This window comes from Desmodus rotundus, chromosome 5 (genome assembly GCF_022682495.2).
Source record: "Desmodus rotundus isolate HL8 chromosome 5, HLdesRot8A.1, whole genome shotgun sequence".
Lineage (NCBI taxonomy): Eukaryota > Metazoa > Chordata > Mammalia > Chiroptera > Phyllostomidae > Desmodus > Desmodus rotundus.
In genome coordinates this window covers 153697958-153713390 of record NC_071391.1, presented here as the reverse complement: position 1 = coordinate 153713390, position 15433 = coordinate 153697958, and the positions used below count along the sequence as shown (strand labels likewise).

Below are 15433 nucleotides of genomic sequence, written 5' to 3'. Positions count from 1 at the left end.
TGGCAGCCACGGTCCTGCCCGGTCCGTGCAGTTGCTGGGAGAATTAAATATGCTGAGTGCCTGGTACAGAGCCAGACAGGTGGCACACTCCCCACAACTCAGCTAACATCGCTTTTATCAACTGCGTCCTCACTTCCCTCTACCCCTTGTCTCACGAGGGGAGAGAAGAATGAGCAGAATCCCCTCAGTAGGACATAATGCTCCAATGGGCTTTCAGTCTGAGCTCTCCAGGTCCTAATCAACAAGCCTGAAGGCATGAAGGCCAGTGACTGTTGTGCCCCTTTCAAAGGCTCTTGGCAAGTCAGTGGCCGAGCGGGACCAGACCTGGACTCCCAGCTCCACTCTGTGCTCACATGGAGTTTCCCAGAGGGCCCAGGGCTCCTGCGTGCACGTGGGGATGGCTGTGGCAATGGTCCTAGGCTTGCCTGCTCACCTGTTGCCACGCAGCGTGCGAAGCTTTGGGCTCACAGTTCTGTCCCCAGGCAGGTCTAACCCTAGCCCTGTCTTTACAGTGTCCTCCTCCCGCACTGCATCCCAGGTTCCCAGCATCCAAGGAACATTTGGAAAATCCACCTGCCCCCAGACGTCTTGACATTTCTGTGCTTAGAGACCCAGCCTTTTATTCCACGATTAATGAATTCCTAGGAGCTGAATGGGACCTGTAGTCCTGGGGACATTGGGGTCCTCAAACAGGGCAGGAGAGCAGTGGGGAGGGAAAGACAGGTTTGGGACAGGGACAGGTCGGGGTCGAGCTCGGGGGTAGAACTTGGGCCACGGGAGCCAAGTTTCCTGACCAAAACTGGGGTTCGCATGTTCCTGGGGACAAGGGAACTAGGAGTATATTGGAACTAGGAGGGGAACAAGAGGCCGGGTGCTCGGCGCTACCAGGGAAGCAAAGGCCACTCCACTGTGACGCTCTGGGGTCCCAGGGTTTGGGGCGTCTCACTCAGGGAGTGGCAGGAAGAGCATGTCTTAGGTCTTAGGGTGGCTGCCGGCCCTGCCAGGGCTAATTTGGGTGCCTGAGGAGGGAGTCCTCTCTCACCACCACGGAGGCCTTGGACAAAGCGGCACCCCCACCCCCCTTCAGCAGCAACGCGACAGATTTTCTGACCTGGTGGCTGACCAGACCTGCCCTTCCCGGTAACCAGACCGGAGCAGGGTGCATGGAGTTGCCCCGCCCACTCCCCTCCTTGCTTGGGGACGTCACCCTGGAGCTAGTTTTTTCAGAAATCTTGAGTTTTTCCTCACCCACCAAGGAGGGGCCTGGACCTGTATTTCTAGTTCTCCCAACTGCTCTGGCGCTTAATCAGACCAGGGTCCCACCTCCCCTCTCAGGTGATTCGGTGTCATACCTTGGCTTTTCCACCCCACCGACTGCCACCTTTTTGGCCCCCACAAGAGGAGGTGGTAGGAAAGGAGACTAAAGGGGTACTCTCCTCTGCATAAAATGAATATGTGACATCCAAATGATACGTAAATATATTTTTTAAAAACCATATTTCTTGGGCCTTTGTGAGGAATGTGCTGTCCTGGTCAGAAATCTCACACGGTGCTTGGCACACAGTAGGTGCTCGATAAAGTAAAAACTTCTCTTCCGCACATCTCCCCCTCCCCCACCTTCCCCCTGTTGGGGGTGCAGAGAGCCTGGACCTCCCGGGTGTCGGGCGGCTCTCGTGCCACCTGCCTGCACAAACCTGACCCTCCTCCTGCAAAAGCCCGATCTGCAGAGCAGGGCCGGCGGGGCCCAGGGCCTGTCCCGAGGGCCACTGGGGGACGCAAGGAAGAACCCACCTTGAACCAAGCAGGTCTTCGGCGTCCCCGCAGGGGATGCTCCTCAGACCTCCTTTCAAACTGGGAACGAGGACCGTGAAGTGAGGAACGATCATTTCAGCTTCGTGCCCTGCCCCGGGGCGGGAGAGCAGGGCCCCGGTCACCCAGTCAGGTCCTTGCAGAGAGGGGGCAGCTGAAGACACCCTGGCTGTCAGACCTGGCGGTCTGGGTGCAGCGGCAGCAGCCGGGGCTCCAACTGGGATGACCGGGCCAGCAGGTGGAGGTGGTGGCCGTCCTTGTACCCCCATCCCAGTGACCGGGGACCAGAGAAAGGGTGCCACGCCCTCTCTACGCCCATCTGCTCCATGGAGGTCCGGCTGGGTCCCCAAGAGGTCTTATTGAAGCTTTTATCACCGTTGTTGTGTCGCTTCTGGGAGCCACTTTCCCTCATCAAACCCATTCTTCGGATTAAACAGGGGTAGTTTACAGCAGAAATTAGGGGAAAGTTGTGGGAAAACTCACATGAGCAAACAGGTTAAAAATTGCTGTTGGCAGCTCCTCAGTAGCTCAGCCCTGTGTGACCCGACGGCGGCCCCCTTTGTGGATGCATCCGCGTGGGGTGAGGAGGCCGCATCTCCAGGGGCGACAGAGACTCGCCAGGTGAGCCAGCTCCGCCCGGCAGGGAACCCTCTCCGCAGGCGCAGCATCTGCACTCCTCGCCTCCAGGGGGCGCTGGGTTGAACGCACTGTCTGTCACCCAGGTGGAGGGGCGGGACCCTAGAAATTCTGACTTCTGATTGGTTGGTCTCAGTCCCGCTTGCTTTCAGCATCCAGACGCCAAAGGTTTCCAGTTCAGGTAGGTGCCTGAGTTACTGGAAAGAATGTGTGTGTGTGGTTTGTAGTGTGTGCTATTTTTTCTTTACAATTGAAACTGAGTTTCCATTTTTTAATAACTCTGTAAGACACCTCATAAATCTGCACACCAGGGAACAAATCCTTGATCAGATACATTGTTTAGAGCTAAGCTTCAGGGTCTACCATTCAGCCAGGTCTTCCTTTTTCACGTTTCTTTGGTCTTTGACTGTTGTATGTGCATTACCAAAATACTTTTGTATCCGTGGATGTATTTTATTTGCACACTAGACAGCTGTTTGTTAAGCTTCCAATTTCTGCCAGGCACGGGCAGGGTTTGGCAGTCAGTGGTGAGCAAAACAGACCTGGCCCTGCCCTCAAGGAACTCACAGACCTGAATCAGCAATCACAGGCGTGCCAAAGTAAAAAGGCCCTTGAGACAGTAAATGGAAAGTGGCTGGTGCCTTGAGAGAGCAGCGGGGAGACTTGAATAAGGGAGGTGCTGAGTGAGGGGGCAGCACTGCCACTTTCCCAAAGAGCGACATACTGAGGTGAAACTCTCCTGTTGGGAGACTCCAACAGGGCTCCTCTGAGCCACTTGGCACCAGGCATGGGGCTCGGGCTCCAGCAACAACAGGGTCCTCCATCCCTGCCTCGCCTGTGACCCCAGGAAGGGCCTGGCCAGTGGGGCTCCGGAGCCTTCCTCGAGGTGGAGTGGCCTGAAAGGGCAGCACCTGCAGGGTCTAGAGGGGATGCACTTAGTGGCAGAAGAAGGAGAGTAACGGCTGTTGATCATTTGCTGTATGCCAAGCACTGCTCCAGGTGTCTCCCGTGTTTTAATATAATCCTCATGACAACTTGTAGGGTTGGAATTCTTTTCATTCTGTAGGTGCAGACGGTAAGATGTGACCTGTGGTCACACTCCATACAGGAGCTGCATCAGGAGCCGCATGCGGGTGCAGGCACAGCTGTCCCCTCCCCCAAGCCTGGGCTCGGTCCGCCACACCCACAGCTGCTTAAGGAGACAGAGTTGGGAGGGGAGTCCCAGGAAGGCCTCCCAGGGAATAGGACCCAGCCAGGCCTCTGAAAGAGAGAGGGTGGGCCCATCTCAGAGAAGAAGGTGGGGCCTTTGCTTGGGAGCAAAGACAAAGGCAGAAGGAGGAGCCTAATCGAGGGACTTGGGACACGCAGGCTCTTAGGGAGAGGGAAAAGAGTCAGAAAGATAAACTGAGGCATGAGGTGGCAGTTCTGGGAGGTTGTGGGGGAAGCCCAGGGCAGCCTGAGTTACCCCAGCAGGACTGATGACCTGGGACCAACGTGGAGCTGAAGGTAGGAATACTTTTTGGGAGCTGGCCTGTGAGCCGGAGAGTGGTGAACAGACAGCGCAGAAGCGAAGGCACACAGGATGCTAGAACCGAGTCAGAGCAAGGGTCTGGGACCACCCGGACACACAGTCTGTTCTAGGCAGTCAAGGAAACGCCATCTAGGCAGCAGGGCCTGGGTTCAGGTGTTGGCTCTTCTCTTACTTGAGATGTGATCCTTACCTCCTCCTTTAGTTTCCCTGAATTTCTCTACAGAGGGATAGCCCTTTGCATCATCTACACTACATATTCACTGGAAAAGTCGTCTTTTTTTCCATTATTTGGTAGGAACCATCTACACAATAACTAGGTGCTAATCTAAATCTCATTTCCTGGCTAGTGCACCCTGAGTCACCAAGCATCGGCCGTCTGCTCACTGAGAATCGGCACCACTGTGCACTCAGCGTTCTCTCTTCTAGCTCTCTCTCCCCCGTTTCACATTGGTGGGTGTGTCTGGGAAGGTGATCCCCCTTCTGAGCCTCTCCAAGTGGGGTTATCCCCAGTGGTCATGTCCCAGGGTGGGAAATTCCTTCACGTGGGCCAGAGTGATTGGGTCATCTGCCACCTGCCCTGTAAACACCTCTAGGTAGCAGTTGGCTCTTAGAGAGCCCTGAGGAGGGGCCCCATCTCCTTAGGAGGACAGCATCTGTCTACGATGCTTTCGCTTTGGGGGGGGGGCAGTGTGGCATAGTGGGGTTCATTAAGGCTGACAGGTGATGATAGGTGGATTTTTCTTTTTAAAAAATATTATTTGTAAACTTCGTTCAGACATCATCCTAGCATTTCATGAGTAATGACGGATGGACAGCAATTTCATTCTCTGTGGTATATCTGTTTATATTTAATAAATCATTGTACTTTAGGTATTTGTCCATAAGCACTCATTTTAATCACCAGGAAGGTTGGAGGACTACAGGTTGTAAGGAGACCTAAAGAAATGTGTCCCCATCCCTGCCCTCAGGGAGCTGGCGGTCTGTCTGTTCAGGGAGATAAGAACTCAGTTAAAAATCTCCAAGGCTCAGCGTCCTGTATCTGTCAACTGAGTGGAGATACGAAACACAAACATAAACCCCCTGGGCTGGGTGGATGTTAATTTCATGACTGTGACAACACTGAAGGGTCTCTCCTCATACTCAGCAGCTTATTCCTCTAACGCTACTTCCCCTTTCTTGCTTATACCCCCGGGGCACTCACGGAAGTCACTACTACAGCCATCACTATGCAGTGGCCCGAGATCATGTCTTCCAGGAACACCAGCATTTGGCAAATTTTTTACATTGACGGCCAATGAGCAAAACGGAGCAGTCGGCTTGGGGATGTGGGCTTTGCCCCCGGAGTTCCCCTGCGTTGAGTAATGGTGGTGGTAAAAAGCATGGTAACAGCCTGCGCTGCGGCAGCTGACCAGGGCCAAGGGGACTGACTGTCTCTGAGTTGGGTCAAGGCCACTGTCTGGCTCTGCCCAGACACTGCACGGCTCAGCAGAGGAGCAGCTTGGTAAAGGGGGTGGGTTGAGGATGGGTGTGGATGCTTTCCCAGAAGTCTGTGCTCCCCAGACAGTCCATTGTCTCAACTCTTAGTAAAAGGGTTTGTTCTACTCAGAATCAGAGGGAGGCCCCCTGTGCACGGCTGCTTGGAAATGGCCAGGGGAGGCGGTCTCTGGCTGGTGCTCCAGAGGATGCAGGCCAGAACCTGACCCTCCCAGGCCCCTGTGGCCCTGGGGCAACTGCCCCAGGACTCACAGGCCTGGTCAGTGAGGCGGGCGGGTGTATGCAGAGGGTGTTCAGCAGACTTGTTTCCATGGGGAAATTGGGGGACCACTATAGCCAGATACTCTAACTTGTCCAGAAGTTGTAAATTTAGATCTCTTCTGTGAAATTTTCTGGTATTTCACAACTCATTAAATTGTTCTAAGAACAGGTCTGGGGTCAAAGATAATAAATCAGATTGGGTCACTGCCGTGATATCCTGCAGTTTAGACCCCAGACAGCAAGCAGAGCATCTGTCTCTTTAGTTCAAATGATAAGGACTCCACCTCTGGGGATGTGCTCCTCAAAGTGCTCTTTCCCCAGAGGCAAGAGTTGGCCAAAGAGGCTGAGGCAACAGCAAGGGCCAGTGTCCATGTGGGCTCCCTGGCCACCCCCGGCCCGCGAGGTCTCCGCCTGGTGTGAGGCACAGGGGTGAGCACGCCTTCTCCGCCTCTGGCACACACAACCGTGAGGGCCAGAACCCTTTCCCCGCCTGGCATCTGCAGTGGCAAGGAGGAGGCGGGGACAGCAGGTGAAGGGGAGGCTTTCTCTTTAGCCCACCCCCACCCTGGGCCCACAGGTGGGGAGGAGACAGGAACCATCCAAGTCCTGAGCCCAGTCTCAACCACCCTGCGGCCAGGACACGGGCTGGTGCTGCCATTTCTGTTGTGGGGAAGCTGGAGTAGATGCCCTGCCGCCCCAGGAGCTCTGCAGGCCCTCTGCATCCTGCGTTGCCTTTGTAATTTTGAAGGCAAACCCACAAACAGATGTACTTATTTGCTTTGCATGAGTTTTAGGTTGACTTGATTTTGTTTTGACACGTTGGTTCAAAATAAGATGGACTCTTTGGAAAATCAGCTTGTTAGAGCCATTTGCTCAGCTTCGCCTTGAGGGGTTTAATTAAAATCAGCCCAGGCACATGGACACCCCACAGCCTTCCAGACAGAACGGGACCTGGGAGGGAGGAGGCTCTGGCTCGCGGAAGAGGAGCTGCGGCTTCAGGAGCAAGAGCCAGTGAAGGGAAGTTTTATCCCAGGAGGAAGGCTTTACTTCAAAAATAGTCTTTAGTATGTGTTTTTAAAAAGTGAACACGCCAAGGGAGCTGACCAGGCACATTTAAGGCCTTAGAAGCAAGTGTAGGAAACGGCAACAGGATTCACTGGAACTCTCTCTGAAAGCAGGCCTGCGCAGGCTGTGCGAGCGACTGCAGAAGTGAGTCCGTGGAGTAGGAGTCGGAACGTGTCCCGTTAGTTCACACGTTGACGTCATTTTATGTACCGGCGACTGAACTCTCCCGCCTTCCCTAGTCCACTCGCACTTTTCTGCGCGCGCAGCTCCATCACTTCCACTCCTCCCTCTGAAATACTGCGTCGTCACATCTGTGCCCTTCTGCCTCGGGCTGGAACCCCTCGAGGACAGTGACATTTTACACACAGGACCAAGTGTGGGCGGCAGAGGAAGCACTCTTTTTCATCTAATTTTGCGAGGGACTAAGGCAGAGAGGAGGGGAATGCCCTGTTTGACCAGAGTAGCGCAGGCCAGTCACTGGGTAACCGGGCTCCGGGAACACGTCCTCTGACGGGGTGCATTTGTGTGCGGAGGGGCCTTCCCTCCCGTGGCTGGGGAAGCCTGGTGACTAGGCAGAGCCACGGCTGCCAATAGGAGATGCCTTCTTTGTGATGTGGCTTAGGCAGGGAGAGTAGGCTGAATGCTCATTTAGCCTAACACCAGGATATGGTGTTAGCCTAACCCTGCACATCTCCTCGGGACCGACTGCAACAGGTGGGGTGGGGGACTTTCAAATCCTGCCCTGCGAAGTCTAGCGGAGGCTGAGGAGCCCCAGGCATCCCTATTGGTCCATGGGAGTAAGGTGCTCAAAATGCAGAGTGGGCCTGAGGGACCACCCTCCCTAAGCAAAGCTGAACCTCTGCCTTCCCTCTCCTATAGGAGTCTGAGAACACGTAGGCAGAACAGCACTGCACCAGGCCCAGAAATCACACTCAATGTCTGCTAGCTGCAGAGGCAGAATAGGTCAGGAGCCGACTTTAGAGACCGTTTGCTTGGGAGCAAGTCACTGCAATTGGCTGCCTGTGTCCCCAGGCAAAATACTTCCTTTGTTCCAGTTGCCTCATCTGTCCCACAAGGGATGACAGCGCTGGTGGTGTCTTTTAGGGGAAACTGTGGGAATGAAGTTGGTTTGCTCAGCTTGCGTGTGCATGTGCCACACGCATTGCCCACACTGCCTGTCCTACCTTCTCTTCTTGCTGGGCGTGCTTTCGGGGAGCCTGTATTTGGGGGAAAATGAACTTAAGTGTCTGTGACGGGAACAGGTTGGTTTTGCATTGACTGGGGAGCGTAGGACGCCTGGGGCAGAGATGACGTTAGAAATTAGACACTATCCCAGTTGTTTGAAGATTAAAAAAAAAAAAATCAGTGAATCTGGATGATCATTTCTCCACGGTGGATTCTGTAGCAGGCAACCCAGCTGGCCCCACACTCCGCTCCCTCCCTGCTCCCCTCTCCCCTCACCCTCCCAGGCTGGGACTGTTCTTGGGACAGTTCCCTTGAAATGCTGCTGGAGCCCCTGAGTGAACAGTCTCACACTGGAGCCGAGGGGAGGAAGAGTTGCATCACAGCGAAACAAATGAGGTGGCTGTTTCACTTCCTACAAGTGTGACCTCCGTCAAAGTACTTGACCTCTCAGAGCCTCGTGTCTCTGGGAATCGGTACCATCTATACCCCAGCTTTGCTGACCAGAGGACACTGAATTAGATCACATATGAAAATACATCTGGCACTTTGTAGGCACTTTACGTATGTTCGTTCCCTTCCCCTCAGAGCAAGGCTGTCTTAAAGAAGCCCACCTGGTTCTCATCACCCAGTGACATCAGCATGCCCGACATCCAGGAACCTTACAGAACAACTACAATTCTGTGTGTAACCATCTTGCTGTTTTTCTGTTCTAGCATTTTCCCTCATTTACTCCCTCCTAGATGTCTTCCAGCAGCTCTGCTGGCTGGTTTCTCAAGGTGGACTTCCATTTTCTTCCTCTGCCCAGTGCTTTGTAGCCTGGGGTGGGGGGAAAGGGGGGCTGCCTGTGGCTTCTGTGTTCCTCTGGGGCCCCGCTGGAAGTGAGTTCCTGCCTTGGGTGTGCCTAGGTGTGCTGAGTTGAAAGGCCTTTTTGAGGTTCTGTGTGTACAATACCGCTAGAGAGTGACCTTGCCCAGGGAGCTGGCTCCCTAGATAGAATATGCAGGGGAAGAAAGGCCCAATCCCTATCATAAAGTGGGAGCAGGGAAAGCCCCGCTAGGAATAGGGTGAGGTGGGCCTTGGGCAGGTCAGGAGGGTAGGGGCCTCAGCAAACAGAAATGTTAAACAAGGGCCTCTCCCTGCTCCACCCAAGCTTTAAACCCCCCAGTTTGCAAAGTTTGGCTCCAGAGGCCTTCCGATGACCCCAGGCTAATTTCCCTCTCCAGTAGTGGCTGAAGGCAAGAAGATAAGTGACTCCTTGAACCAGACAACCCCAGGGGAAATTCCATCAACCCCCTCCGAGGCTAGAGCTGAGCTCTAGAAACCAGGCCCAGGTCAGGGTGGGCTGTGGAGGGGAGGGAGGGGCTGGGGAGATAAGGCCCTTGCCTAGGTCTGCGCCTGGGGCAGGGGTTGGGGTAGGGGTGAGGGATTCCGGTGGGAGGTTGTGCAGCCTGGTCCCCATCCTTGCTGGGGGTGAAAAACCAGTGGGATGTAAAGGGTAAAATCTGGGGCTTGAGTTGTGGCCACAAGAGAACAAAGGAATGAGACACCCTAAGCCTAAGGCTGAGGGTTGAGGAGAATCTACCCAACCTTCCTCTCTCCATCTTTCCCCACCTTTCCCATCTTCACCTGCAGTCCAGGCCCCCGGATCCCAGTGTCAAACGTCCCCCCTCAGCCCACGCTTTGCCTCTTCCCATCTGCTTCCTCTCAGAGTCCCCTCTCCCTGGTCCTTCAGTCCATGTGTCCCTCTTTACCCCACTGCTCCATATTCCTTGGTCCTTTGTTCCCCTCCTCTGAGTGGGCTCCCAGGGTAGGTTAGGTGGCAAAGGGTGAAAGGCGGGGGGGTGGGGGTGGGGGGAGGGTTGCCTAGGTGATGAGGAAAGTAGGACAAACACCTGACCAGTGGAAGAGGGGGACCTTCAGAGGCTTCAATCCTGGAGGCCTCTTTCACACTCACCTGTTGACCCACCTGACTCCCATCCCGAGGAGCTGGTCCAGAAGGAAGCCCTGGCTGACTCTCTCACAGCCAAGCATCTGCTGGCTCCTACCCAGTCCCAGAGCTCTCCCTCTGCACCTGGCTCTTGGCTTGTTGCTTCCTCTCCGCGTGCCTTCCTTCCGGCCAACGCGAGAGGTAGCCCTTCCAAACACCAACCCAACCCATCCTGGAGCCCCAGGGAGGTAATACCTGAAGGTCAAGGGGCGGAGGCAGGCAGGGCCGTGGTCCAGGCACAATTCCTCAGTGCCCAGTTGGCCTTGTGGAGGAGGAGCCCCCAGAGGGCCTGCTTTCTGAGGGTGCAAAATGTCTGACTATCAGGCCCGGGGTTTGGAGGAGCTGTGGGTGGGGAGGACTTCTAGATCTATGGATCCAGGACCCAGACTGAATCTTCTTGTTTGGGGATGGATGCCTGGTGTACATGGATGCCATCTCTGACAAGGAGGCTCAGAGACTAAGCGACAAAGGGCTTGGGACCAGGCCATGGTGGCGCTGGCATGGCCCGTGACCTGGGACAGGAATGGAAAGCCCACGATCTCGAAGCCCGCCGCTGCACACACCCTCTCGCCCTCCCGCGGGCCCAGGAGTCAGGTGCTGAGTCTGAGGCTTTGCTTTCTTCCAACGAAGCCAGAGCCCCTGCACCCTAAATCTTAACCAGCCAGAAGGTTCCTCCAGCTCGTGAGCGTGCGCATGGGCACCGTGGACCCCCGGCGCCCCTCACCAAAATTGGGTGGAGTGTGTCTTCCGCACCACCCTCCCACAGGCCACGGCCTCTTAACTCTGATCGGGAGATGGGGCAATGGCTGTAGGCTGACATCCTAACATGTTCTTCTGTTGCTTGGCTGAGGGCTCTTGCTGAAGCTGAAGGGGATTCTGGCTATAATTGGTTATGACTAACACTAACTCATTAGCTGGCCGTGCGCCTAGACCCCAGGCAGCTGAATGTTTCTATATGTTAGTTGTGCCCCTTAAACTCATGCAGATGCTTCCCAGTCTCTTCCCCCACTCACGGGCCCAGATTGCCCACTGGAGGAGTAGTGTCTATACCCCCTCCTCCCTGCCTGCAGTGGCCTGGGTTTGTATCCACTGTCCCCAGTCTGGGGGGCTTCAGAGGACAATGCAGACACTCCAAGCCCACTGCTCACTCCCTAGTTATGAATAAAGACCAGGCTTCAACCTTAACCCCTGAGGCCTGCAGACCTGGGGAGGGGCTGGTGCCCCGCCATAGTCAGCGCTCATCAAGAAGCTTCTGGAATGAGGGACAGTCCACCTGAGGCTCCTTGTCCCTTCTCAATCTCTACCTCTTCAAAGGACACCCTCCCCCCCAGCAAATCCCCGTTTGCCTTCGGGTCTCCCTGAGGGATACTACACCTTCAGACCTTCACAGAACTGGGAAACAAATGTTGCTTTCTGGAACTGGTACACTGACTCGATGCCCACTTCTCATATGCCACAACTCTACTTCCAGCTGTCCCCGCACAGGGTAGGAGGCAGACAGGAGATGGCACCAGCACGGTCCACCTGTTTGCAAACAACCCTGGGCAGGAGAGACACCAAGCCCACCACCTGCAGAGACCTGGCTTTCTGGTCAGGGTGAAGGGTGCAGAGAAAACACCCGGATACCCAGCATCTGCTGTTCATGGCTGGGTGTGCCTGCAACGCCCACCGTAGGTCCTCCGGCAATCGTTTTCTCTTAGGATGGTAATACCCACGGGACTTGGAGCTTCCGTAGACTGAGGGTAGCAGCCCAGCTGGGGCCTGAACACTGCGCAGTGTGGAATGTGATCTTTGCATCCTGGGGAAAGCATCTTGGTGTGCCAGCTCCAACAGTGGGGGCTGGGTACCTGTGATGCCCCTTCCTCCCTCCGGAGCTGGACAGGCCAGCCCTCCCCCACAAGACTCTAGACCCTCTCAGCCACGAGACATCTGTGAGGTTGGTCTTCTGTAAGTTCAAGGCCTTACTCAGGATGCTGCCCTCTCCTTCACATCTAGGGGAATGGATTTGTTCACTGATTGTTGGGGAACAAAGAGAAATGGTGTAGGACTACCAGTCCCGGCACGTGTTCCCCAGGACGCCTGGCCTAGAGACGTGACTGTAAAGTACTCCCCGCTTCCCCACTCCCTTTCCTTCCTTTAGAATAGACAGCTGACGCTGGCCTTTCTCCACCTGACTGGCGACGGCTTCTTGCGCTGATGTGGATCCTGCTCCTCCTCCTCACAAACGGTACATTGGTCCTCACAGGGTGGTCCGAGCACCCACAGCACCACCACCACCACCACTCAAGAGCTCCAGCCAAGAGCCATTGCGTGAGAAGCTGCTGGGGTGGGACCCAGCTATCCACCTACTCACAGGCCCTCCAGGGGACTCCTAGGTTTGAGAACCACCAGAACCACATGCTACCTAAGAGCCCCAGGTAGGAGGCCTCATTTAGTTTTCTGATCCCCACGTGGAAAGCCTACCCAGGTGCATAGGACTTGCACCTATGGAGAGTATCTTCCCAGGGAAGACGGGCTACCTACATGCCACACTTACAGCCACCTGACCCTGGCAGACGCGAGGCCAGGGAAGGCTAGATCTGGAATCCACTGAATGGTTCTTCACAAGCCCTTTCCTTCCAGAAGGTGCAGCAGGAATTCAGATGGCTCTGGGCATTGCCATAGCAACTGTACCTTACTGAAGCTGTCACGGGCTACAGGAGCAGGGTGTAAGCAATGCAGAAGGGGGGGGTGTGTGTGCACCAGCGGAGAAAGCTCACCCAGCAGATGAGGCTGCGAAAATAGATGGAACCTCAGCATGGCTGGGATTTACAGACCGGAGCTCAGTGGGGCCATGACTTCCTCAAGACCCAGGATGTGTTTGGGATCTCTCTAGGGAGCTTCACAGCTACAACACTGCACCAGCTAGCCTGAGGGGCCTGTGATGATGACAGCACACGCCAGTTATAGCAAGAGATCATCTACCGAGGTTAGATTGGTTCCTACACGGCCACAGCAATCAGGAAGGAAGTGCCCGCTATGGGACGGCCACTCGTGTTTCCAGTCCGGGTTGAAGAAACGGATGCTGCTTTAAGATTCTGATATAAATCAGATGCCAAGAAGTCAGGAGACACCTCAGGGGCCTTAATAATGGTGAATATTCTAGCTCTAAAAGAAATCAACTGTCAACCAGAGTTTATATAAAAAAGGAACACCTATGCACCATCAGGCTGGCATCTGAGTCCATTGCTGCGGCTCTCTTCGGTGCTGCCTGCCTCCAGGTGCTGGCAACAGTGGGAGGCTGGGTCTCCAGGCCTCCCTGAGGTAGAAGACATCGAGGCCTCTCCTCGGCAAAGGCAAGCAGTGAGGCAGAACCTGCTGAGTGGCACTCAGCCCTGCACTGTTGGGCAGCCTCCAAGGAGCAGAGTGGCACACACATGGCCCAGCAGACCACGTGCGCCTCAGCTGGCCTGAGCACCCGGCTGTTTTGGTGCCTTCGATCTGACTGTTCCTTTGGCTTTCAGCTCTGCAAGGAGCAAGCAGTTCATGTCAGGGGCAGGGAGGTGGGATTCTGCCGTCCTCAGGGGCGGGGTACAAAGTGTGAGAAGTCAGGGTGGTGGAAGAAGCAGTCACCCACAGTGTCATCTCTGCGAGCATGTTGTAGCCACCCCCATACCTAACCTCATCATGGTTCGGCACTGTCCCCCAGAACCTTCCACCAGGTTACACTCGCCTTTGCCTCTTCTGGCCCTCGTGGCAAGCCCGGGTCCCTGCTGAGGGTGGGAGCACGTACTCACCTATCTTTCTGTTACCAGTATCCCTGCTGACTCTCCAGGGCTTCGGCTCACTGCTGGTCAGTGTGAGCCCCTGCGGCACTCCAGAGCTGCTGTGGGGGGTAAGCCCTCCCCCAGGTATAGGGGCTCCTCCTGAGGCCCGCAGGAGGAGAGCTCTTTGCCCCCCAGGGGAAGCCGGCTCCTGGCTCCCACTTTGCTCCTTGCTGTCATCTAGCTACAGCAGCCTTCCCTGCACCTGCCCTGCACCCCCAGTACTTATGACACCCAGGAGCGGGGCCTCCCGGGCGCGGCACTCCCACACACCGCTGTGCTCTCCTTCAGGAATGAGAGTGATGGAGGGAGCGCAGTGGAGTGGGAGGGTGGGGAGTCACGCCTGCCCCTGCCTTACCCTGGCTGCTCCCTCACGAGGTTTCCATGTGACTGTCCATGTACGGCTGGGCCAAGCCCACTGGCTCTGCACAGACCTCCTCAGACAGCGGGCAGGGGTCTGCAGAGGGGCATGTGTTGGGGGATGCAAGAACCAGCTGTGGGGCCTCTCACTTCATTCCAGTCACTGCCCTTTATAAATATTTATAGAAGTTCTTCTACTAAAAATAACATCCTGGAGCCCAGGGAGGAGAAAAAAAATAAATGCAAAGCACCAGGACCTGGGATTGAAGAGCCTGTGTGCCAGAGCAGAAGGGAACCCTGAGCCGGGGACGGGCTGCGAGAGCACAGCGGCCGGCAGGGCTCCCTCTGGCGGCCGCAAGCCAGGGCGCCCTGGCGGCTGGCCCTCGGCTTGGCTGCACAGAACTGTCTGCTGCAGGAGGAACCGTCCAGGATGCAGCCCCAGCTCTCTGCTCCCCCTTCCCGCCTAGGCTGCAGAGCTGCGGCATCAAACGGGGAGGGCCGGCGGAAGCCTTAGCAGTGCAAGAGAAAGGAAGGAGGCTATTTTTAGCTCTGTGGCCAGGGCGTGAATGTCTCTAGAACCGAGCAGGGCCTGAAGCTGTCTTGCACGACAGAAGGAAGAAAACCTGTTTGTTTTTAAAGGTCAAAGGTAACAGGAAACGTGCCCCCATCCTGGGGAGCACCCCCCCAAGCTAGCAAGCCACCAGCGAGAACGCCATCAGGTCACACACAGAGACTTGTGCTGTTTCTTTGCTCTTTTCAACCTCCCGGCAGATTCCTGGGCAGAGATGAGCCCCTGCCCGAGGGGAGTGGTGAAGATGCTAGTTCATGCAGGACTGTGCGAGGGGCCGCCCACCGGCAGGGCATCAGGTGCTCCCTCCCACTTCCCACTGGCACTGGGTCCCCCTCCCTCTGGCAGGTGGTGACATCTGGCATCCTGCGAGCCCAGTCCAGGTGTGCCGTGAAGAGATGGACAGGAATGCCCCTCTGGGGGAGGGCCTCGCCTTCCTCAGGCTGATGCCAGTTCGCTCCACGTCCCCCGTGCCTGTGCAGGACAGACGCACTGTTACTTGGGGCACTGCCAAGGGTCTCCTAGCAAACGCTGCGCCCCTCTGCTGGGGACGAGACAACGTCATACGTCTGCAGGGCTGGGCTGCTGGGATGTTTCCTCTCACCTTGGGAGACAACACTCATGCCCCCTTTAAGGAAAGGCATGCTCTCTTTCCTGGGGGCACCTAGGGTCTTTGGGGCCCCTGTGTAGGTCACTGGTTCGGGAAACGTTTCCAGGGAAGAAAGAAAAAACTG

At 55.8% G+C, this 15433-nt stretch overlaps 1 protein-coding gene across 10 annotated transcripts in view; it reads right to left on the bottom strand.

The window, feature by feature from the left end:
* Window positions 1-14865: 14865 nt before the first annotated feature.
* The window catches only part of DTNB (dystrobrevin beta), a 168363-nt gene continuing 167795 nt past the window's right edge, over window positions 14866-15433 (bottom strand). For 5 of the 10 annotated variants that reach the window (XM_045189235.3, XM_045189233.3, XM_045189234.3 and 2 more), the window contains one exon: window positions 15072-15173. Coding sequence is in view for 4 of the 10 variants with exons in the window: in XM_053925400.2 (XP_053781375.1) it covers window positions 14995-15173 (179 nt within the window). In the remaining 6 variants the exon portion in view is untranslated. Of the gene's footprint in view, window positions 15174-15433 lie in introns of all 10 variants that reach the window. The other 5 variants (XM_053925400.2, XM_053925396.2, XM_053925399.2 and 2 more) reach the window with 2 other exon arrangements.